General features: G+C 42.6%; 1 protein-coding gene across 1 annotated transcript; it reads left to right on the top strand.

The window, feature by feature from the left end:
- Window positions 1-682: 682 nt before the first annotated feature.
- LOC135548835 (serine/threonine-protein phosphatase 2A catalytic subunit alpha isoform-like) lies at window positions 683-25,522 on the top strand. Its single transcript, XM_064978815.1, has 7 exons — window positions 683-1,008; window positions 14,524-14,733; window positions 15,072-15,245; window positions 23,458-23,547; window positions 23,770-23,931; window positions 24,128-24,246; window positions 24,794-25,522. The coding sequence occupies exons 1-7, from the start codon at window positions 907-909 to the stop codon at window positions 24,864-24,866; spliced, it is 930 nt and encodes a 309-aa protein (XP_064834887.1). The 5' UTR covers window positions 683-906; the 3' UTR covers window positions 24,867-25,522.
- Window positions 25,523-26,501: the final 979 nt, after the last annotated feature.

Here is a 26,501-nt window from a genome sequence, read left to right as displayed (position 1 = left end):
GTGGAAACAGAATCTATAAATTCAACAGTAAAAAAGATACTTTTTAAAATAATAATGTCCTTTTTTCCTTCTACTTTTCAGGATTTTATCTTCCAGATATCTCACTGTGAGGACATGAATAAGGAGTCCACATGGTATATTGTTGACCCTGGTAATTTCTGATTCATTTAGGATTTTGGACAGATCTTGATCAAATCTCAGACACTTCTTTTAGGAATCACAGTTTTGAGAGAAATACTCTTTAAAGTCATAGAGGGCTATTGCAAGAAACTACATAAGATAACATGGCCATAATGTAGTTGTCAAAAACGGATTTGTTGTCATATTTTAGTTTAAAGGTAAAAGGGTCAGTAGTGGAACGTCAACAAGGCAACATAATCTGTTTCCCCATTTGTAATTCGTATTTTAAGTGAAAAATCCCTGTCGGAACTATAATTTCCTAATAACTTCGATAGGACAGGAACGCAGCATTGAAACAGCCAAATCGGTGGTACTTTCATGGTCATGTCTAGAAGGGGTACAGCTTTTGTCAAATTAACGTACAAAGTTTTTATTTTCTTAATTGAAGGTAACCCAATTCTCCTAACCTGCTGCGAAAAGTCAAATCTGACAAAAGCGGCATCCTTTCTAGTCAAGACCGATTAACCTGCTACGAAAAATCCAATCTTGACAAAAGCTGTATCCCATCTAGTAGAATCTGACTTTGGTATTTGTGTCGGAATGGATCACGGCCTCGGGTGGGACAGGCGCATCTGACGTCTATATATTTCCTAGTCAGCTTTCCCCTCATCATATACTTTCAGAAATAGGAACCGGGTTGACAAGTTTGCGGACGATTTCAAGCAAGTATTTGGGTAAATCGCGCCAATTGTTGTGCCACTGAATTACCCGAAATAACAACCAGAAATGGATGAGAAGTGTTTTACGAAGGAGATCGACCTATGGATTGAACAAGTCACCGAATGCAAACAGCTGTCGGAGAGCCAAGTAAAAACTCTGTGCGAAAAGGTATGGTATACGGAAATTAATAACTTTCCATCTCAAATTGTGTACAGTCACATTCAGGGGGCGATACATGTTGCGGAGCTTGTCAGCACTTCCTACTTGCCAAGTAGAATACATAATCCTGTCTAGTTTCAAGAGCAGGCATTTATATTTCCATAGTTTACTGTGTAGCCTACAGTATCTAAACTTCTCGTCAACCTTTCAGAAATAATAACACACATGGCTTGCACATTTATAGAACAATTCGAATGCGGCTTTTCTACGCTTACACTCGCCCCAGACATCCTTAAAATGGCGCCGATTTTGTCCATCACATTTAACTTCTCATTCTGCTGAGCTGTAAAACCGGTTTAGCATTTTACTGCAGCAATGTGTTTTGTTCATTTTGGAGACGCCACACGGTTGCATTCATATAAACATGCTTGTCCGGAACATCTAAATGACATAAATTGTGTCAGTACTAAACAAGACATGTTATGTTGAAAATCAAGTCAAACCATACGAGGCCCGGTCTGACCGATATGCTGTCAAAAATATTTTCAGCCTTCCTATCACCGCAATGTAGAATAGTCGCCTAGGCTCTACTGCCCACAATGCACTTTAATTCATGCCTATCCGTGTGGTAGTTGCAGTGGCTTTAGTCCTGATACCTGACAGACTTAAGACTAATCATTTTGGCTATTCAAGTTCTGAATATCAGATGCCACAGTCAGCGCATTATCAATTAAATTGAAATACATTTTCCAGAATTATAATTACTCCAGTCTTTACAGAAATAAATGACCAAATTGAAAATACTTCATAAGAGAACATGACTTAGCCACAGAGGATCATTAGCTTCGTTCAAAAAAAATCTGTATGTAGTGTCAAGTCACAAGTGAGTAGGCCTATGCGTAGTTGGAAAGTCCGCCATTTGGGCAGCAGGCGTAACAATAGGCCTAAATGTTTATTGCGTGGTGGCTGTCAGTGAAAAGCATCTAAAATATGTATAAGGATAATGTGTCTTGAGTATAATTTGAAATGTTGAGACAAGGGGGGGCTCTAGGCACACCTCTCTCAAGAAGCCGCTCAGCTGTCTCCCACCAATTCTTTAGCATCAATTGTTTCATTGTGTGAATTGTTTGCCTTTTGTTGATTTATCTTGTAAATTAATTAATTTCCCATTACATATCACCAGCAGTACATTTACCGTTAATCCCCGTAATTTGGTTACATACATTTGTTAATGCCTTATTCTTTAGTATTTAGTTCTCATTCTCGGAGTGGAAATGTTGTTTGCAGAGTTCACACTTGTGAGAAACAACTTTTGTTTTTATTTCTTATCACTATGAGTTTTGTAAAACAAAACAAAAATATATAATGTTTGGTGAGCTCCATGTGAGCAATGCGCATGTGTCTGGTTCATTTCGCTGTCTTGTTATGTTGAGGGATGCCTAAAGTCTGCTACATGGATTAGGCGAATATATGTGTGGGTGGAGTTGTTTTTTGGGGGGGGGGGGCTGCGGACTCTTTTCGTTGTGTTATACCCAGAGAGGAAGTCCAACTTGTATCGTGTATATCCGCTTGGGGAGCCAGAATAGTTTACCATTCCATACACTAAATTGACTGTGCCTTTAAACATCTTGGAAAATTCCAGAAAATTATGTCATGGCTTTAGACGCTTCTGATAGGCTAATTGACTTAATTTGAGTCAATTGGAGGTGTACCTTCAAACTCCGTGCCTCTTTGCTTGACATCATGGGGAAATCATCAAAGACCTCAGAAAAAAAATTGTAGACCTCCACAAGTCTGGTTCATCCTTGGGAGCAATTTCCAAATGCCTGAAGGTGCCACATTCATCTGTACAAACAATAGTACGCAAGTATAAACACCATGGGACCACGCAGCCGTCATACCGCTCAGAAATGAGGCGAGTTCTGTCTCCTGGAGATTAACATACTTTGGTGCGAAAAGTGCAAATCAATCCCAGAACAACAGCAAAGGACCCTGTGAAGTTGATGGAGGAAACGGGTACAAAAGTATCTATACCCACAGTAAAACGAGTCCTATATCGACATAACCTGAAAGGCTGCTCGGCAAGGAAGAAGCCACTGCTCCAAAACCGCCATAAAAAAGACAGACGACAGTTTGCAACTGCACATGGGGAGAAAGATCATACTTTTTTGAGAAATGTCCTCTGGTCTGATGAAACAAAAATATAACTGTTTGGCCATAATGACCATTTATGTTTGGAGGAAAAAGGGGAGGCTTGCAAGCCGAAGAACACTATCCCAACCGTGAACCACGGGGGTGGCAGCATCATGTTGTGGGGTTGCTTTGCTGCAGGAGGGACTAGTGCACTTCACAAAATAGATGGCATCGTGAGGATGGATAAATTGAAGTAACATCTCAATCAGTCAGGAAGTTGAAGCTTGGTTGCAAATGGATCTTCCAAATGGGCAATGACCCCAAGCAGACTTCCAAAGTTGTGGAAAAATGGCTTAATGACAACACAGTCAAGGTATTGGAGTTGCCATCACACTGCCCTGACCTCTATCCCATAAATTTGTGGGCAGAACTGAAAAAGCTTGTGCGAGCAAGGAGGCCTGCAAACCTGACTCCGTTACACCAGCTCTGTCAGGAGGAATGGGCCAAAATTCACCCAATTTATTGTGGGAAGCTTGTGGAAGGCTACCCAAAATGTTTGACGCAGGTTAAACAATTTTAAAGGTAATGCTACCAAATAAATACTAATTAAGTGTATGTAAACTTCTGACCCACTGGGAATGTGATGAAATAGATACAATCTGAAATAAATAAATATCTCAACTATTATTCTGACATTTCACATTCTTAAAATAAAGCAGTGATCCTAACTGACCTAAAACAGGGAATTTTTACCTGGATTAAATGTCAGGAATTGTGAAAAACTGAGTTTAAATGTATTTGGCAAAGGTGTATGTGAACTTCCGACTTCAACTAGACAGACAGACAGCCAGCGAGCATTCGGAAAGTATTCAGACCCCTTGACTTTTTCCACCTTTTGTTACTTTCCGGCCTTATTCTAAAATGAATTAAATTGACAAAACAATCTACACACAATACCCCATAATGACAAAGCAATACCCTTTGAAAAATATATTTTATTTTTTTAGCAAATGTATTTCAAAAATAAAACGGAAATATCACATTTAGATAAGTATTCAGACCCTTTACTCAGTACTTTGTTGAAGCGTCTTTGGCAGCCATTACAGCCTCGAGTCTTCTTGGGTATGACGCTACAAGCTGGGCACACCTGTATTTGGGGAGTTTTCCCCCACTCTTCTCTGCAGATCCTCTCAAGCTCTGTCAAGGGAGCGTCGCTGCACAGCTATCTTCAGGTCTCGCCAGAGTTGTTAGATCGTGTTCAAGTCTGGGCTCTGGCTGGGCCACTCAAGGATATTCAGAGACTTGTCCTGAAGCCACTCCTGCGTTTTCTTGGCTGTGTGCTTAGGGCTGTTGTCCTGTTTCCCTCAATCCTAACTAATCTCCCAGTCCCTGCCTGTGAAAAACATCCCCACAGCATGATGCTGCCGCCACCATGTTTCGCTGTAGGGATGGTGCCGGGTTTCCTCCAGACGTGACGCTTGGCATTCAGTCCAAAGTCTTGATTTCATCAGACCAGGGAATCTTGTTTCTGATGTTCTGCCAAAAGGCACCTAAAGGAATCTCGAACTCCAAGTCGTCACCATGGAGAGGTGTGCTGAGCATGGACAAGATACATATTTTATGCCCCTGCCTTTAGCAAAGTGGGCATTGCATATCATGGGGTGGCATCGGCATTCATCTTAATAGCACATGTGCCACTGGGCGAGAAGTTCTTTGTTTTTCGGGGCAGAATTATGCGAGTGTTTTATGGGTTGTTGGAGGTGCGTCTTGGCCAGTTTATTTGGGAAAATGCAGCCCTCTTCAATCTTACGCTTTCGGCAGCCACCTAATCCTGCCTAATAGGCGGGTCGGCCCTGAACCGTACCCTCTAAGAACCTTTGTAAAGCGCACACACTCGCCTCATCCATCCTAAATTGGAGAAAGTTTATGGGATGGGGCCAGAATTGGGTCCGTTTATCACATCATCAGTACACCACCAACGGTCTGAGCAAGGATTTAACCTCAATCTTCCTTGATGCCCTTTTCACTAGGTTGCTTAAATACCGTCTGTCCTACAACCGTGTATCCTATTCGCGTTCTTGTTTTGTCTTGTTTACAAACAGGTGATTTATTGTCCAGAGATGCCTTAGAGGCCAGGATTACGGTACGGATGGATATGGTACTTGGCTAGAATTCCCCGTTGCCAAATTTGTAATATTAAGCCACGAGGTGTCGGCGATCACGTTCTATTTGCCTGTGGAGTTCAGTCTCAGTCAAAAGCAGGTGGCTAGAAGGAATTAACTTTAATTTGTTTCAAGTAAAGGGGTTTTGTCACTTCATCAAGTCAAACTCTTGAGTTGTCAACTGCTTAATCAGCGGTCTTAACTCCTGAGCACATAATCGAGCAGGTCCCTCACAGCTCCAAATTGGTAGGCCTAAGCATAATGGTAGTTTGTGTGTGTGTGTGTGGTTTGAGAGCACACATTTGCTCAGAGATGTCTGATGCATCCATCCCCTGTGACTTTTGGTAATGTGTTCAGCAGAATGCGCAATGAGTGTAAAAATAGCCGTAGATGTGAATGCTTCTGAGTTGCATCACCACCACATTGTGGCTGGGCTCTGTGACTCCAATATAACACTGGTGGAATAGCCTCTGTCTTGGGATACAAATTAAAGAATGGGGGAGAGTGAGAAAAGCAAGCTCTTACATCACAGCAACCCACTCATAACACATTGAAAAGCTGTTGTTTCTTGTATTTAAAACATTTTCTTACACCGGGAGACTTCAGTGTTACGATCCAAGAGAAGCAGGAGCTCTGAAACAACAAAACGTCACATGCAAACCAGACTCAGACTTTCAGGTAGACTCTTGCTTGTGTATTACTCAGAGCGGTCAACAAGAGAATCAAACTCGGATCACTGGATTCTGAATTACTGATTGCCCCCGTGTGATGGTTAATGTGTTTTTGTGCTGAGAACATTCAGTTGTGAGTGATGACAGAGTACCCTTTTGACACCTTGGAAGGTTAAAGGTAGAGTCAGTTGGTTAAATGCAAAGATGGTGGCATCCACCATGTTGTTGAGTAGTTTGTTTTCACAGTCAACAATCTAGGCCAAAGGTTTCTAGCTAACGCTGAATAAGCAGTCCTGTAGTAGATGCGGTTATGAGGGGTGGAGCAATTTATGTAACCTGCTAAGTCATCCATTCAATAAACACTGAGTATATAAAACATTATAAACATCTACTCTTTCCATGACGTAGACTGACTAGAAATGTTCCCGACATTTCTTTTTCAGCACTGAGCAAATTTCAGGTCTGCTGAGCGTGAACTTGAACGTTGTGAAACTTCCAGCGGGCATTTACTGTGAACACTGAGGCTGTACCCGCTTTAAGTTTGTTTTAAGTGGCCAAGTAGGCTACTGTGACTGTTTTGATCATAAAGTCGGTCTACCGGAGTGGCCTACCATCAAAACATGGAAAAGCATTTTAACATGGAAATAGCTTTTCTGTCATTCATCCTACAGTTACAGCCAATGTGTGGTGTTCAATGTAGGCCTACATTCCATGAAACTTTAACATGCTTGACATTAACTTGTTTATCCAACTGAAAATGGTTTGATGCAAGAAACCACATTACAAAATAAAATGCATTATTATTATTCCCATACCATTATTACAGAGACTCAGAGACATATTATGCTACCCTCTGCCTATTGGCTATTTAGCCTGTCTCAAAATACAACACTGCCCCTTTAGGACAAAGAAATGCTATTTACTACACTCACTTTTCAAAGATGTCTAGAAATGTACACAATTGCAACTTTGAAGGGACATTTTTATAGTGTTAAACTCTAGAACAGTGGTCAACCTTTTTCAAGTCGATCACTTTCTGAGTCGGTGCAAGCTGACCTCTACCGCTCAGATTTATTTTTTAAATTTCTAACATGACTCAAAAATGTAAGCCTATGCAACATTAACACAGTTTTAAATGTGTTAATGCAAACAACTGTCGGTAATTGACTGTTAATTAACAAACACATTTAACTGTCGGTATCACGGTAATTGACTGTTAATTAACAAACATATTTAGCATCTGCTGGCTTCCACACACAGCCTACAAGCCACTCAAAAAAAGTCTCTAATAATAAATCCATGTAATATAGCCTACACCTTCACAATAAATCCATTATTTATTTTAGACATGTCTAAAGAAGCATGATATGAAGAAAATGTAGTCTATTCCGAAGGAAAGAATGGCATACTGAGTTGTCCTGATGTGGCTATGCCAAATGGCTGTGGGCTACACTAGTTCATTTAGCAGACAAGATTTCTAATGTCGTGCCATTGTTTTATATTATATAGTATGAAGAGTCCTGTGTGGCTCAGTCGGTAGAGCATGGCGCTTGCAACGCCAAGTGTCGTGGGTTCGATTCCCGCTGGGGCCACCCATATGTAAAAGTAGTGGCCCCAGCCGACTTGTAAGTCGCTTTGGACAAAAGCGTCTGCTAAATGGGATATATAAGAGTACAATTGAACAAAGCTGAATAAAATATTCATATCTTATCAACTATTTAAGGAAGTGTGCACGTGGCTATTCTGTGAGTGGTTAACAAATAAATGGTTATTCCTATACGCTTAATTTAGTTATTAATGTATCTTTAGTTGTCGTACAAACGTTGGCCTATATGTTTTGATTTTTAATACACTGTAAGGCTGCATGATGAGACTGATTTTGAAAAAAGTAGCTTGAAGGGCATGAGCTCTGCTTTGTTTTTTGGGCAGATTGTACACACTCATAGTCTCATTCACAATTTGACAAGCATGTGATAATGCCTTGAATTTCCTTTGTGGCTGTAAAACAGTGCCTCTTGTGCCCTTCTCCCTGAGTGCTGTGCAATCTGAAGCATCCCACTCAGATACTGCGCGTCCTTATCCAATTCCGAGGTGCGTATTGAAGATATTGGAAGAATTGTCCACATTTACTTTTCGTCAGCCAACAAGATGAGTAGGCCTCATGAACAGCAAAAGCACTAGCCTATGTCAATATACTATCCGCCATAGAACAAAAGCCGACCTTTTCTGTGTGAGAAATAAATATTCCGAACAGTTGTGGGATGCGACAGATCCCACATTAATACAACCAATAGCATCAAATACATTTTTTTACGCAATATGGCCGACGCAACAGATCAGAATATTTAGCTTGAAATGTTGATAAACTATTAGGCTATTTCTTCACATTATAAGCGCAGATGGTAATAGGCTATAAGTGTGACTGTTTCATTAGCGGAAAACGTTATCAAAAACATTTAATTATAAAGGTGCATTTTTATGGTGAAAATGATCTTCCCTAAACTTGAAACTCAAGAGCTGCGTATATATGCCAGTTAGGCTCTACACCCCTTGTAAAGCGGATTAACGTGCTTCATTTTAAGAAGTTATTTGGCCAATTTAGTTGTGATACAAACCCTATTGAAACATATAGGCAGGCCTATGAGCTAGGCTACATGAGGTGTGGGGCTGATTTCAAACAAGTTGCGAAAAAAAAGGAATTGTTTCTTATGCTGGGTGTCATTTCACAAGTGATAATATCTAACTCACAAGTGATAGGCTAATATTGTCACCCATCAGACTATTCTTGATTTTAATATCGTATTCAAATATACAAAATAATATGATTTAAAAAAAATCTAGAATGGACCACTTATCATGCACCTGTCTAGAAACAGGGGCAGCGGGGGGAAAAAAGACATAAATAGCAAATGGAGGCTGCTTTTTCCGTGGTCCATTTACATGCCAGCCAAGTAGGCTATTCTCCTGTTGTAAAAAGAAGCAATATGCCTTATATTAGGAAAGTTGAGAATTAAATATAGTAGGCCTAGCCTATAGAAAGCTAATGGGATCCTCTTTTTAGTAGAGGCCATCACTCAAATCAAATCAAATGTATTTATATAGCCCTTCTTCGTACATCAGCTGATATCTCAAAGTGCTGTACAGAAACCCAGCCTAAAACCCCAAACAGCAAGCAATGCAGGTGTAGAAGCACGGTGGTTAGGAAAAACTCCCTAGAAAGGCTAAAACTTAGAAACGAACCAATCTATGTGGGGTGGCCAGTCCTCTTCTGGCTGTGCCGGGTAGAGATTATAACAGAACATGGACAAGAAGTTCAAATGTTCATAAATGACCAGCATGGTCGAATAATAATAAGGCAGAACAGTTGAAACTGGAGCAGCAGCACGGCCAGGTAGACTGGGGACAGCAAGGAGTCATCATGTCAGGTAGTCCTGGGGCATGGTCCTAGGGCTCAGGTCCTCCAAAAGAGAGAATTAGAGAACGCACACTTAGATTCACACAGGACACCGAATTGGACAGGAGAAGTACTCCAGATATAACAAACTGACCCCAGCCCCCCGACACATAAACTACTGCAGCATAAATACTGGAGGCTGAGACAGGAGGGGTCAGGAGACACTGTGGCCCCATCCGAGGACTCCCCCGGACAGGGCCAAACAGGAAGGATATAACCCCACCCACTTTGCCAAAGCACAGCCCCCACACCACTAGAGGGATATCTTCAACCACCAACTTACCATCCTGAGACAAAGCTGAGTATAGCCCACAAAGATCTCCGCCATGGCACAACCCAAGGGGGGCGCCAACCCAGACAGGATGACCACATCAGTGAATCAACCCACTCAGGTGACACACCCCTTCCAGGGACGGCATGAGAGAGCACCATGAAGCCAGTGACTCAGCCCCTGTAATAGGGTTAGAGGCAGAGAATCCCAGTGGAAAGAGGGGAACCGGCCAGGCAGAGACAGCAAGGGCGGTTCGTTGCTCCAGAGCCTTTCCGTTCACCTTCCCACTCCTGGGCCAGACTACACTCAATCATATGACCCACTGAAGAGATGAGTCTTCAGTAAAGACTTAAAGGTTGAGACCGAGTTTGCATCTCTGACATGGGTAGGCAGACCGTTCCATAAAAATGGAGCTCTATAGGAGAAAGCCCTGCCTCCAGCTGTTTGCTTAGAAATTCTAGGGACAATTAGGAGGCCTGCGTCTTGTGACTGTAGCGTACGTGTAGGTATGTACGGCAGGACCAAATCAGAGAGATAGGTAGGAGCAAGCCCATGTAATGCTTTGTAGGTTAGCAGTAAAACCTTGAAATCAGCCCTTGCTTTGACAGAAAGCCAGTGTAGGGAGGCTAGCACTGGAGTAATATGATCCAATTTTTTGGTTCTAGTCAGGATTCTAGCAGCCGTATTTAGCACTAACTGAAGTTTATTTAGTGCTTTATCTGGGTAGTCGGAAAGTAGAGCATTGCAGTAGTCTAACCTAGAAGTGACAAAAGCATGGATTAATTTTTCTGCATCATTTTTGGACAGAAAGTTTCTGATTTTTGCAATGTTACGTAGATGGAAAAAAGCTGTCCTTGAAATGGTCTTGATATGTTCTTCAAAAGAGAGATCAGGGTCCAGAGTAACGCCGAGGTCCTTCACAGTTTTATTTGAGACGACTGTACAACCATTAAGATTAATTGTCAGATTCAACAGAAGTTCTCTTTGTTTCTTGGGACCTAGAACAAGCATCTCTGTTTTGTCCGAGTTTAAAAGTAGAAAGTTTGCAGCCATCCACTTCCTTATGTCTGAAACACATGCTTCTAGCAAGGGCAATTTTGGGGCTTCACCATGTTTCATTGAAATGTACAGCTGTGTGTCATCCGCATAGCAGTTTAAGTTAACATTATGTTTTCGAATAACATCCCCAAGAGGATATATATATATATATATATATATATATATATATATATATATATATATATATATATGTATGTATGTATGTATGTATGTGGTCCTAAAACGGAACCTTGAGGAACACTGAATTTTACAGTTGATTTGTCAGAGGACAAACCATTCACAGAGACAAACTGATATCTTTCCGACAGATAAGATCTAAACCAGGCCAGAACTTGTCCGTGTAGACCAATTTGGGTTTCCAATCTCTCCAAAAGAATGTGGTGATCGATGGTATCAAAAGCAGCACTAAGGTCTAGGAGCACGAGGACAGATGCAGAGCCTCGGTCCGATGCCATTAAAATGTCATTTACCACCTTCACAAGTGCCGTCTCAGTGCTATGATGGGGTCTAAAACCAGACTGAAGCATTTCGTATACATTGTTTTTCTTCAGGAAGGCAGTGAGTTGCTGTGCAACAGCCTTTTCTAAAACTTTTGAGAGGAATGGAAGATTCGATATAGGCCGATAGTTTTTTATATTTTCTGGGTCAAGGTTTGGCTTTTTCAAGAGAGGCTTTATTACTGCCACTTTTAGTGAGTTTGGTACACATCCGGTGGATAGAGAGCCGTTTATTATGTTCAACATAGGAGGGCCAAGCACAGGAAGCAGCGCTTTCAGTAGTTTAGTTGGAATAGGGTCCAGTATGCAGCTTCAAGGTTTAGAGGCCATGATTATTTTCATCATTGTGTCAAGAGATGTAGTACTAAAACACTTGAGCGTCTCTCTTGATCCTAGGTCCTGGCAGAGTTGTGCAGACTCAGGACAACTGAGCTTTGAAGGAATACGCAAATTTAAGGAGGAGTCTGTAATTTGCTTTCTAATAATCATAATTTTTTCCTCAAAGAAGTTCATGAAGTTATCACTGCTAAAGTGAAAGTCATCCTCTCTTGGGGAATGCTGCTTTTTAGTTAGTTTTGCGACAGTATCAAAAAGGAATTTCGGATTGTTCTTATTTTCCTCAATTAAGTTAGAAAAATAGGATGATCAAGCAGCAGTAAGGGCTTTTCGGTACTGCATGGTACTGTCTTTCCAAGCTAGTCGGAAGACTTCCAGTTTGGTGTGGCGCCATTTCCGTTCCAATTTTCTGGAAGCTTGCTTCAGAGCTCGGGTATTTTCTGTGTACCAGGGAGCTAGTTTCTTATGAGATATGTTTTTAGGGGTACAACTGCATCTAGGATATTGCGCAAGGTTAAATTGAGTTCCTCAGTTAGGTGGTTAACTGATTTTTGTCCTCTGGCGTCATTGGATAGACAGAGGGAATCTGGAAGGACATCAAGGAATCTTTGTGTTGTCTGTGAATTTATAGCACGACTTTTGATGTTCCTTGGTTGGGGTCTGAGCAGATTATTTGTTGCAATTGCAAACGTAATAAAATGGTGGTCCGATAGTCCAGGACTATGAGGAAAAACATTAAGATCCACAACATTTATTCCATGGGACAAAACTAGGTCCAGCGTATGACTGTGACAGTGAGTGGGTCCAGAGACATGTTGGACAAAACCCACTGAGTCGATGATGGCTCCGAAAGCCTTTTGGAGTGGGTCTGTGGACTTTTCCATGTGAATATTAAAGTCACCAAAGATTAGAATATTATCTGCTATGACTACAAGGTCCGATAGGAATTCAGGGAACTCAGTGAGGAACGCTGTATATGGCCCAGGAGGCCTGTAAACAGTAGCTATAAAAAGTGATTGCGTAGGCTGCATAGATTTCATGACTAGAAGCTCAAAAGACGAAAACGTCTTTTTTTTTTTTGTGTAAATTGAAATTTGCTATCGTAAATGTTAGCAACACCTCCGCCTTTGCGGGATGCACGGGGGATATGGTCACTAGTGTAGCCAGGAGGTGAGGCCTCATTTAACACAGTAAATTCATCAGGCTTAAGCCATGTTTCAGTCAGGCCAATCACATCAGATCACTCTGTTTTCTCACGCAATTGCATAGCCTATAGAAATCTTGTCCAACTTGAGCTCATGGGATCTCATGAAGTGTTTGATTAGATTTTTGATTACATTTGCATTGATGTCAGAGTGATTTAGAGAGACAATGGAGTGCTGAGTACCAGGAAGTTAGCAAGTTAGGTAGGCTACTAATGACCATTAGCTGAATCAGAGCTTAGAGAAGCCTAATGACTGTGACTAAACGGTCATGTGGAATTTAACTGCCTTCATGGCTCGTGACTGCCGGTTTGGCGGTAATATGGTCACCGCAACAGCCCTATATAGGCCCAATACATGACCGCATTTTGGCTTTGCTTGAATTGACCTGCCAATGCATTGTTCGAGCCATTTTAAACATTTTGTAGGTAGTTTATATGATCACACCGGTAATTGATCCGTTGTTGTATTACTTGTGAGGCACAGCTGAGTGAGCATAAATTTCAATAATTAGATTTGTTTTTTATTTTCCTGGACTGATGGTGCCTGCATCTGATGGTCATTCTCAGCAGAGGGAGAAAGCAGCACTGAGGGTCAGCCTCTCAATAAGGTGTTCCTTAAGTTTGGTAAACTCGGGGTGTATAGGCATACCTAGATCAGTTGGTTCAGGTTACTGATTTAAGAGGATCTATATTCTAGGATGTGTTAACTCGGGTGCATATCATTTTTTACCGAGGTTCTGAGTCCCACTAATCTCTCGTAAACCCATGTATCTGACCAAATCACGCAAGATTTTACTTCTGGGTTAACCAAGATTAGAGTCCCATTGACCTACATTTTTTCCCAGTCTTGGCCCTATCTGACTCTTCAATTCCCACTCAAATTAATTCAGAAAAATATCAGATTTATTTAATACGCATTTAGAATTTGCCTTTTGGCCGAACGATTGAATGGCTTTATAGAAACCCCAGCCAGCAGTTAATTGAAAGGCCTGATGCGGCATAGTTGTGAGGGCACATGGAGCCGGCTTGTTTTGTGGGCAATTAGGTCATTAACCATAGTCCTCTTTCGCCCTGGCCTGGTCACTCTTTCTCCTTGGCGTCCATCTGCCAGTGTGACTCTATCCCCCTCGGGGTGCTGCCTTGAGCTGAGATCAAAAGTTATTTCTCTCATCTTGACCCAGTGACACATACCCCTGCTCTACTCTCAACATGGGATTTCAGTTCTAAAAGCTCCTTACAATCACTTAACCTGTCATGGCTGCTAACAGGTTAAACCCTCAGTGTTGTACTGCCTGCATTTATCATCCCAGCCGCACACCAAAAAGGCCCTTCCTTTTTGGAAAGGTTGATGTTTAACAACATTGTCAACAAGGGCCTATGGAAAGGTGTGTGTGTGCGGACAATTTGTTTAGCATAGAAGTTGTATCAAAGACCTGCACTGATATGTTTTGAGAGAGTGAGAGATTGACAACATACAGCCTTGCATGCGATCACTCTTTCATTAAAGAACAGTCCTGGACCACCGGCTTTGCGCCCAGCAGGCAGAGCTGTTCTTAGAGCTGCCCTACACAGTCCAATGGTTTCTAGGAACTGCTTTGGCATTCAACTAGCTTGCCAAATGTCATTCGTCTATTTATGTCTTGGGAAGATGACAATTGGGAAGAGAGGGGACTGAAACGTAATGCAATGTAGCCCACAACACAGCCTTATGATGTTTGTGTGTTATGTTTTGTCCAGGCAAAGGAGATTCTGACCAAGGAGTCCAACGTGCAGGAGGTCCGATGTCCAGTCACAGTGTGTGGAGACGTCCACGGCCAGTTCCACGACCTCATGGAGCTCTTCAGAATCGGAGGGAAGTCTCCAGACACAAACTACCTGTTCATGGGAGACTACGTGGACCGAGGCTACTACTCTGTAGAAACTGTCACGCTACTTGTAGCACTTAAGGCAAGTTGTTGTAGTTGTACACTGGGGACCAGTTTTCCGGACACAGATGAAGTCTAGTCCTGGAATTAAAAAGCAAACTCAATGAAGAATTTCCATCAAATGTTTTTCACTTCAGGACTAGGCTTAATCTCTGTCAGGGAAACCGCCCCTGAAAGTTTTGAATTACCTTACACTTTTTAACTTGACTAATGAGAGAGCTGAATGGTTAGTTATACACGGGGGGAGCCTTGTGCTGCAAAAGCAATGTAATGCTGAGAGACACTCATTTACAGAATGCCCTCGTCTCCATTGAACAGTGCTGTTTTGTAATTCCCTGTATTTTTAACATTTGATCACAGGTTCGGTACCGTGAACGCATCACGATCCTTCGGGGGAACCACGAAAGCAGACAGATCACACAAGTGTACGGCTTCTATGACGAGTGTCTAAGGAAGTATGGCAACGCAAACGTATGGAAATACTTCACAGACCTCTTCGATTACCTTCCCCTCACTGCCTTAGTAGATACTCAGGTAAGAGGTTTCGCATTTTTATTTGAAATGTAGTTGAATCTTCTATGACTAAAATGGTTATTTGTAAAAATGTATGCCAAACAATTGCTTTCAAAGTGTAACAATCCATACAACTATATGCATAAGGAGTCGTTTGAACAATTTACACAAATTTCACAAAAACACATTTACTGGAAGAACTGTGCAGATACAAAGTTTAGTAACAGAATTACGGTATAATCTCTAAAAAAATATATAAGATTATGCGACCACATTTGCCAAGAACTGTTAAATATCTACTCCGAATTAAGATTTAAAGATGTCTACAGAAAGAATGATATCAGCTATGGCATGACACCATGAGTTTGAAGCTACAGTAAGTGAAATGGATTTACATCACGGGTCCCTGTTCTGTACTACACAGAAATGCATAGCATAATTGTGGATAGGAATGTCATTCGCTTCATGATGTATACTAAATAGGTACACAAAGATAGAAATATGCAATATCATCCTTTGCATATATGGGCAGGGCTCTATAGTGTGACAACTTTTGCTGTGTGACCAGGAGTTTTATTTTGGGAGCACTGTGTGACTATGAAAAAAAGCTCTCCCAGAATTGTTTTAGTGATAACGTTTCTCTGTACGGTTGCTTCTGAGGGCTACAGATTTGTTAGCGTCATGGTTGCACCATAACTACCGCGAACACCGTTTGCTTCTTGCCCAACCACGTCAAAAGACCCGACCCCATATTACCACCGCAACATTTTTTATCTTCCTAAAACGGACCTCCGGGACTGTATTTTACGTTCATAAACTATGTCGTGCTCTGTTCTAAAACTACTCGCGTGTCGACGTCGATAACCATTCGTTTACACTTCGTCCAGTCATGTTACCTCATTGGTATCCAAACATTTGAAGGCAGAGAAAGAAATTCCACAAGTGACTTTGTAATTTCAATTACAGGTATTCGTATAATTTTATAATGGACACTAATATACTGAATTGTAATTGGATGCATTTTACCGCCATATCCTACTGTGCTATGATTGGTTAAGACCACCCAGATGTTTAGGTCATGGTCAGTTTGATCCTGGTTGGCAATACGTGAACATGCCAGTTGTAGCTAGCTAATAAAGAGCTACGTTAAGAAATATCCTGTAGTACTGCATTTTATTAATTGTGCAAAACAAGACATGGTGTCAGAGGAAAAGGTCTTACAAGATGGATTTTTCTGGAGTTCCTTCACCTCGAATGGACTGGGAGTCAACAAACTTACCCGATGCATGGCGTAAGTACAAACAGCATGTGGCGCTAATGTTCACGGGTCCTCTGAAGGAAAGAGAAGAGGAATAATGCAGCTCCCTGCTCCTCTGGATCGGTGAAAAAGGGAGAGATATTTACAGCACATGGACGCTTACCGAGACTGAATCAAAGGTACTGAAAACATACTACGATCGTTTTGAAGCATATGTTTCGCCGAAGACAATACGATTTTCGCCATGTACAAATTCCATGAGAAAGTACAGGGAGCTAGCGAGTCTTTTGAACAGTTTGTGACAGAGCTGCGCCTGCTTGTGAAAGACTGTGATTATGCAAACAAGGATGAGATGGTCAGGGACCGTATTGTATTTGGAATACACTCACCGCGAGTGAGAAACTTTTGAATGTTGGGTCTGAGGTGACGCTGGACAAAGCTATCGACATAGCCAGATCTCACGAGCAAGCACAGGCTCAGATGGAAACCGTTTTGCGCGGCAGCGCAAGCGCATCACGTGAACACAAGGCACAGAGCTAAAGTTCAAACTAGACACTGGTGCACAAGTAAACATTATTCCTCTGAATAAGTACCACTGCTTGACATCTGAGTGCGAGCTACAGCGCAAACTGACTAGTTATGGTGGTGAACAGCTCCCAGTAAAAGGCACATGCACTTTCAAATGCAAATACAAGGAAAGTGACATGATGTTGGACTTTTATGTTGTTGACACTAGAGCACCTGCAGTGCTAGGTCTTAAAGCTTGTTTAGACCTCATGGACCTCATCAAGCTAGTTTTATCAGTGACAGCACCAGTAGACAGACAATTTACTGGAGGAGTTTGCTGATGTTTTTACAGGAATAGGATTATTACCAGGAGAATGTACCATTCACCTTGACCCAGGCACAACCCCTGTGGTCTACCCACCGAGAAAGATTCCCCTTGCTCTCCGTGCCTGTCTGAAGAAAGAGTTGGAGAGCATGGCGCAATCTGACATAGTCACCAAGGTTACAGAACCGACTGACTGGATGAACGCGTTAGTAGTGGTGGAGAAGCCACGCACAGGCAAGCTCCGAGTATGTCTCGACCCAAGAGACTTGAACAAGGCTATCAAACGCCCCCATTACCTTTTACCGACGCTAGATGGCATCACACACAAGCTAGCGGGAGCACACTACTTCAGTGTCATGGACGCTAGATCCGGCTACTGGACTATCAAGCTCACAGAAGTCATCTAAGCTCACAACATTCAACACACCGTTTGGACGCTACAGGTTCCGTCGCCTGCCTTTTGGGATTATCTCCGCCCAAGATGAGTTTCGGCGAAAGATCGACGAAGTGTACGAAGGACTCGACGGAGTTGTGGCAATTGTGGACGACATCCTTGTCTATGGTCGAACCAAAGAGGAGCACGACCGAAACCTCCCTCCGATGCCGCAAAGGTCCCGAGAGAGAGGAGTCCGGCTCAACCCCGAGAAGAGCACAGTCAGCGCTACAGAGGTCAGCTACTTCGGACATCTTCTCACAGCGACTGGAATCAAGCCAGATCCACAGAAGATCTTGGAGCCACCAAGGAATCATGCAGAGCTGGAAACGGTGCTTGGCATGGTCAACTACTTAGCCAAGTTCGCACCCAGCCTCTTCAATGCTAATGCACCCCTGCGTCAATTGCTAAAGCAGTCCAGTGAGTTTCTCTGGGACAAGCAACACGACGTTGCTTTCCAGAATGTGAAAGACTTGATCACGAGAGAACCAGGACCAATCCTTGACTACTACGACATTGATAAAGAGCTCAGACTCCAAATGGACGCGTCAAAGTATGGACCAGGTGCAGTGCTACTGCAAGAAGGAAAGCCCATCGGCTACGCTCCCAAATCTCTGACTGTGAAATCAACTATGCTCAAATCGAAAAGGAGCTCTATGCCATTCTGTTCGGATGTAAACGCTTCCATCAGTACATATATGGACGACAAGTCATTGTGGAATCCGACCACAAGCCCCTTGAGTCAATCATGGGGAAACCACTAGCCGCAGCCCCGCCAAGGCTACAGAGAATGATCCTTCAACGACAAAAATATGACTTCACAATCACTCACCGTCCAGGCAAAGACATCCCTGTCGCAGACACACTCTCCAGGAAGTGTCTTACCCATAAGGACATTAGCCTCAGTGAAGGCATGGACATGCAAGTGCACACTGTGTACAGCAACTTACCAGTTAGTGACACAAAACTGAAGGAGATCCAAGCAGAAAGAGAAAAAGACTCGCAACTCGCACAGCTGAGGAAAGTCATACAGGATGGATGGCCTGAGGAGAGGAGAAAATGCCCTCACAGCGTCTCAGAATTCTGGAACCATCGTGATGGTACTATCACAGATCAACGGAATCATTTTCAAAGGAGAGAAAGTCATCATTCCTACCAGTCTCAGAGAAGAGATTTTGACAAAGATCCATGCTGGACACATGGGCATGGAAAAGTGCAAACAGAGCACGGGACATTTTTGTTTTGGCCCGGAATGTGCAAACCAATAGAGGACATGGTTGGTAAATGCGCCATATGTCTTGAACGACGCCCCTCAAACACCAAAGAATGTTACCCCACTGTATCCCAGACCGACCCTGGCAGGTCGTGGCAACCGGTCTGTTTACCTGGAACAACAAGGACTACATCGTAACAGTGGACTACTACAGCAGATACTTCTAACTCGACAAGCTTCACAGCACCACATCTGCAGCTATGATATACAAGCTGAAAGCAGCCTTGTAGAGACTTTATCTGACAATGGGCCCTGTTTCAAATCCAATAAGTTTGAATCCTTCACAAAAGCATGAGAGTTTACACATGTCACCACAAGCCCACATTACCCTCAAAGTAATGGCCTTGCTGAAAAATGTGTGCAGATCACTCAGATCACTAAATCACTCATGGACAAAGCAAAAGCAGACGAGATCCCTACCTCAGTCTCCTTGAATACCGCAACACTCCAGTTGACAACTTCAAATCACCAGCCCAGATGTTGATGAGCTGCAGACTTCGCTCAATCCTTCCCAGCACCAACCAGCAGCTGCAACCTAAGGTCGTCAGCTACAAGGAAATGCATGGAAACCGCGCACAAGGACAACAACAACAAAGCGACAGGTCAGCTAGACCACTACCACCACTGATCGACGGAGAGTCAGTTAGAATCCAGGAGCATGGCCTCGAAGCCAGCAGTCGTCATCCAGCCAGCCGACACTGATCGACAGAGAGTCAGTTAGAATCCAGGAGCATGGCCTCGAAGCCAGCAGTCGTCATCCAGCCAGCTGACACTGATCGACGGAGAGTCAGTTAGAATCCAGGAGCATGGCCTCTGGAAGCCAGCAGTCGTCATCCAGCCAGCCGATACTGATCGACGGAGAGTCAGTTAGAATCCAGGAGCATGGCCTCTGGAAGCCAGCAGTCGTCATCCAGCCAGCCGACACTGAACGACAGAGAGTCAGTTAGAATCCAGGAGCATGGCCTCGAAGCCAGCAGTCGTCATCCAGCCAGCCGACACTGATCGATGGAGAGTCAGTTAGAATCCAGGAGCATGGCCTCTGGAAGCCAGCAGTCGTCATCCAGCCAGCCGACACTGATCGACGGAGAGTCAGTTAGAATCCAGGAGCATGGCCTCGAAGCCAGCAGTCGTCATCCAGCCAGCTGACACTGATCGACGGAGAGTCAGTTAGAATCCAGGAGCATGGCCTCGAAGCCAGCAGTCGTCATCCAGCCAGCCGACACTGATCGACGGAGAGTCAGTTAGAATCCAGGAGCATGGCCTCGAAGCCAGCAGTCGTCATCCAGCCAGCTGACACTGATCGACGGAGAGTCAGTTAGAATCCAGGAGCATGGCCTCGAAGCCAGCAGTCGTCATCCAGCCAGCTGACACTGATCGACGGAGAGTCAGTTAGAATCCAGGAGCATGGCCTCTGGAAGCCAGCAGTCGTCATCCAGCCAGCCGATACTGATCGACGGAGAGTCAGTTAGAATCCAGGAGCATGGCCTCAGCCCGCAGTCGTCATCCAGCCAGCTGACACTGATCGACGGAGAGTCAGTTAGAATCCAGGAGCATGGCCTCTGGAAGCCAGCAGTCGTCATCCAGCCAGCCGATACTGATCGACGGAGAGTCAGTTAGAATCCAGGAGCATGGCCTCGAAGCCCGCAGTCGTCATCCAGCCAGCTGACACTGATCGACGGAGAGTCAGTTAGAATCCAGGAGCATGGCCTCGAAGCCAGCAGTCGTCATCCAGCCAGCTGACACTGAACGACAGAGAGTCAGTTAGAATCCAGGAGCATGGCCTCGAAGCCAGCAGTCGTCATCCAGCCAGCCGACACTGAACGTTCATATCACATCCGCACCGCAGAAGGAGCGGTGTACCGCCGCAGTCGTCACCTACTGAACACAAAAGAACAACACACTGTTGAGATGAACTGTTCCCCTGAAAGAGAATGTGATGGACTAAACACACACACAGCACAACATACACCAACCATACTTACCTACAACACCACAAGAGCTGTTGACTGACAGAAGCATGCTCAGCATCATATTGCACAAGGTCAGGAAGAGCGGTCAAGCCCAGAGCTGTCCTAGTCCTGTGACATGTCAAAGGGTGTAGGTGGATCGCTGCCTTAAGAGTTCCAGACTGTAAATTGTTATAGAAAGTTCACTTGAAATGCTTTGGTATTGTATTTGTTTAATTGTTAAGATGCTATTTCTACAGTGAAAGCTGAGTTGCTGAGAATCCCTTGTTTGAAAAGTAACATCATTGTTTGAGTCTGATTCAGTTGGTATAGTATGCAATATAAATGGTTACTTACCTTGAGTTCAAACTACAGAGCGTGTATTCAAAATCGCTTAGAATATGTAAACATTTCTTTTGATTTAAAAGAAGGGGGGGGTGTAATATTCATGTGTCAACATACTGAATTGTAATTGGATGCATTTTACCGCCATATCATACTGTGCTATGATTGGTTAAGACCACCCAAATGGTTAAGTCATGGTCAGTTTGATCGTGGTTGGCAATACGTGAACATGCCAGTTATAGCTAGCTAATAAAGAGCTACGTTAAGAAATATCCTGTAGTACTGCGCTTTATTATTTTGTACAAAGTGTGCAAAACAAGACACACATGCATTTAAAGTGTTACATATTAGTTTCTAGGCCACTACATGTGCTTCAAAAGTGGCTAGAATTCATATAGGCCCAGTAGAAGCTTTATCTCAATTTAAAAAAATATATATCTTTTTTTGGTGCTCCTAAATTGAATGTGGTACTCCTAACTATCAATGTTACCAATGAAAAATATAAATGTAGATCCCTGTATATGGTTATTATTTTACACACTCTATTATTCTAATGAGCTCCGCCCCAAACAAGACCAAATTTGGTTGGTCCAGAATAAATCTGAACCAATCATAGATGTTTGGGCAGCACAGTAGAGTACTAGTATAGTACAGTACATTTTACTGTGCTCTACTGTACTGAACTATACTGTGCTCTTTTTTTAATTTGTTTATTTTTTTTTACTGTGCTTCACTGTACTGTGCTGTCCAAACTTGTGAAACCTAGACGTCTACGATTGGTGACGCCGGACCAAATCTGAACCAATCATGGACGCCTTTGTTTGGGCCAAATCAAGGCCGTACCAGGCCAAAACAAATGACGTCTGTGGACATTGAAATCACATCCGTGGACACAGGTTAGGGATGGGCATTTTACATTTTTGTACAGTGAGTACTTGCGTGATTTTCTTTACTCAAATAAAAATAATAATTAGAGCACAAGGGGAGAAATATGTGCACATTATAACCATGCCAGCATAATGCGACACTGCCTAATTTATCATAGCCATTACAGATAATAATTGCTAAATTGCGCCAAATATATTGACTTAACAAAACATTGAAGGACACCTTCCTAATATTGAGTTGCAACCCCACTTTTGCCCTCAGGACAGCCTCAATTCTTCGGGGCATGGACTCTACAAGATGTTAAAAGTGTTCCACAGGGATACTGGCCCATGTTGACTCCAATGTTACCCATAGTTGTCAAGTTGGCTGGATGTCCTTTTGGTGGAGGACCATTCTTGATACACACGGGAAACTGTTGAGCATGAATTTTAGCAGCGTAGCAGTTCTTGACACAAACTGGTGCACCTGGCACTGACAATACCCCGTTCATAGGCACTTCAATATTGTATCTTGCTCATTCAACCTTTGAATGGCACACAGACACAATCTCAAATGTCTCAAGGCTTTAAAATCCTTCTTCAACCTGTCTCCTCCCCTTCATCTACACTGATTTGAAGTGGATTTAACAAGCGACCTCAATAAGGGATCATAGCTTTCAACCTGATTCACCTGGTCAGTCTGTCATGGAAAGAGCAGTTGTCCTTAATGTTTTGTACACTCAGTGTATATTCAGTCAATAAAAAAGCAACTGCCATTTTATGAATTTATTGAAACTGGAATACCACCTTGATTATATTGTGAAATACAGTCTTCAAAAAGGCAGTAACCTCAGCAGTGACACTTGCTTGTAGAAGCCTATGGCTGTGCAATGGCATAACCTTGCTTTGTAAATGTTTATTAGTTGTCAGGGGTATTCAACGTTTTTGATGTATTTCTAATACCGTTTTTCAGACTTTTTCTGGTAGATGCTTTCAAAGACCCGTTTTATATCATTTGAACCAGAAATCAAAGCCATGCCTTTTTTTTTTTTTTAGATCAAATGGTTGAAAAAATGTATCTGCTTGCATTTCTCAAAGATGTAGACCCTTAGCTTTCATTTGACACCCAGTTTGATATGCTCCTATGAACACGTTGGTGCTCATGGATCCTTTTACATGTAAGTGATCTGTGCTTTACCTGCTGCTGTAAATACATGTTCACTTATGTCTCTGTCAAAACCAATATTGAAATTCAAGTAACATTTCTGTTTTCTTCTAAGATATTCTGTCTTCACGGGGGCCTGTCTCCGTCCATAGACACGTTGGATCACATCCGAGCGCTGGACCGATTGCAGGAAGTTCCACATGAGGTACATGGCTCAACAACCCTGCTTCTGAGCATGCTCTGCTGTCTCATTGGTGCTAGGCAGATGGCTTGTAGACACAGGTCTAGGGTCAGTTTATTTGCCCTCAACTATTAGGTGGAAAAACACAAAAGCTTATTGAGGCAACTTTCCATCCTACTCATCATATTGGATCCTTATCTTTATCTGTATCTTTATGACTTCATACATGCGTCTCCTCCTCTCCAGGGCCCCATGTGTGACCTGCTGTGGTCAGACCCAGATGACCGTGGGGGCTGGGGCATCTCCCCCAGGGGGGCTGGCTACACCTTTGGCCAGGACATATCTGAGACATTCAACCATGCCAACCGTCTTACTCTGGTGTCCAGAGCTCATCAGCTGGTTATGGAGGTAAGCTGTCTGTCGCAGATTCTCCATGCTTGAAATGTCAAAAGGTGACCATGGTGAAGTGTATGAGTGTGAAACCATTTTGGTTACATGTTAGCCGCCTCATTCAGGTTGTTGAATATGTCAAATGTTGTCTGTTTGCACGTCTCAGGTTTCTGCATTTACTACTGATCCGCTGCTCTCCTGTTTTCTTCCACAGGGTTACAACTGGTGCCACGAGCGAAACGTGGTGACAATATTCAGTGCACCAAATTACTGTTACCGTTGTGGTAACCAGGCAGCTATCATGGAACTCGACGACACCCTGAAATACTCCTTGTAAGCATATTGATTACCATTCCATACATGACCAACCCTAAGAAGTGTTTCCTCCTCAGTTTGGTGAACTACCGTCAAGGGACTCTTATTTCTGGAGGATAATGAATTAAGTAAAATGTTATTTGTCACATGCTTCGTAAACAACAGGTGTAGACTAACAGTAAAACACTTACTGGGGCGGCAGGTAGCCTAGTGGTTAGAGCGTTGGACGAGTAACCGAAATGTTGCAAGAACGGATCCCCGAGCTGACAAGGTGACAATCTGTTGTTCGGTCACTGAACAAGGTAGTTAAACCCATTGTTCCTAGGCCTTCATTGAAAATAAGAATTTGTTCTTAACTGACTTGCCTAGTTAAATAAAGGTAAAATATTTAATAAAACAGGCCCTTCCCAACAATGCAGGGAGAAATAGACAAGTAAAACACGTAGTAATAAATACACATTGAGTAGTGAGTGAGTGAGAACTGTATATGTAATGATGGTCCATCAACTCTGAACAGGATTGTTGATGAAAAACAAGATGTGTGATATGTGTTTCTCTTTTCCAGCCTGCAGTTTGACCCGGCGCCTCGTAGAGGAGAACCTCATGTCACCCGTCGCACCCCAGACTACTTCCTGTAAAACCTCACCCCTTGTACTGTCCAGTTTTGCCATGATTTATGAAAATACCTTTAGCATCCAACACGAGAGGGGGAACACGGCAAAACATCAATGTACATAATTGTATTCACACAATTCTATTTAAGCATTCAGAAAATATGTGTACATGGACCAAACGGTGTGTGCCATATATTTATTACGAAATGCTGAAGAGTATAATGTCCAAGATCACAACCCCAATTCCTTACTCCACTAGCTCTACTCGGTCTTAAATCTCAAGGTGAGCACGGCAACCAAGTTTTGTAAATTGAAACGTATTCAATCCAATGTACCATGGCTTATATTGTGAGTCCCCACATTTTCAGATGTAAAAAGAAAAACACTGTTTGCACTATTTTTTTTTTTACACATTCTAAGAACATTTAAACGTAAGTCAGAAGTTGGCTGTTTCATTCTACAGAATGTTTTATTTTAGATTCTGTCAGCAGCTTTTTGATGGGTTAATCTCTGGTACACTTGAGGACAAACTTGCTTAAACAGATGCCCATTCAATTGTGTATGGCAGACTGATTGAAAAATACCATTGTGAAAATGGTCACATACACTACTCACTCATGATTATCTAGTTTCTGTATTAAAGGATCCAGTTCAATAATAAAGTTGCTCCTTGACTTGTGCGATGTGTTGGTTTATTCACTTGACTTTGCGTCATCTGACACTACTGATGGACATTTAACCAAGGCTTATGGTGATGTACGGTGCCTTCTGAAAGTATTCAGACCCCTTGACTTTTTCCACATTTTGTTACATCCTTATTCTAAAATTAAACACTATCCCATAATGAGAAAGCAAAAACGGGGAGAACATTTTTGCAAATAATGAAATAGGTATATGTAATAAGTATTCAGACCCTCAATTCAGCTCAGGTGCATCCTGTTTCCACTGACCATCCTTGAGAGGCTTCTTGATTGTAGTCCACCTGTGGTAAATTCAATTGACTGGACATGCTGTGGAAAGGCTCACACCTGTCTGTATAAGGTGCCACGGTTGACAGTGCATGTCAGAGCAAAAACCAAGCCATGAGGTTGAAGAAATTGTCCGTCCAGTGCCGAGACTCCACATTGGCAAAAAATAAATAACAACCTGTTTTTGCTTCGTCATTATTGTGTGTAGATTGAAGGGGGGGGGGGGACATTACATTTTACAGCAATGCTGTAACTTAACAAAATGTGGAAAAGGTCAAGGGGTCTGAATACTTTCCAAATGCATTGTATGTAAGTCATATGCCTACATAAAATGACCAAAACCATGATTGATTTTTGGAGAAAGGGTGAAGAATAAAGCTTCCATGGATGCTGAATATATGTATTTTGTTGCTACTACACTCATTCTAATTTTACATAGCTAAGTAATAACTACACTGATAATTTGTATCACATGGTAGTGATAAATACTTCTAATGGTCCAACCTGTTCACTACTTATTTCCCATAAGAATGTGTTACTGTTGATAAAGGGTTGCAGGTAGCCTAGTGGTTAGAATGTTGGGCCAGTAAGTGAAAGTGTGCTATTTCAAATCCTGAAAAATCTGTCCCATGTGCCCTTGACAAGGCACTTAACACTAAATTATCAAGGAACCAACCAGGTACAACCCTAA

The sequence above is a fragment of the Oncorhynchus masou genome, chromosome 11, assembly GCF_036934945.1.
Source record: "Oncorhynchus masou masou isolate Uvic2021 chromosome 11, UVic_Omas_1.1, whole genome shotgun sequence".
Taxonomy (NCBI): domain Eukaryota; kingdom Metazoa; phylum Chordata; class Actinopteri; order Salmoniformes; family Salmonidae; genus Oncorhynchus; species Oncorhynchus masou.
The sequence above is the reverse complement of the archived record's forward strand: the minus strand, read 5'-3'. Positions and strand labels throughout refer to the sequence as shown.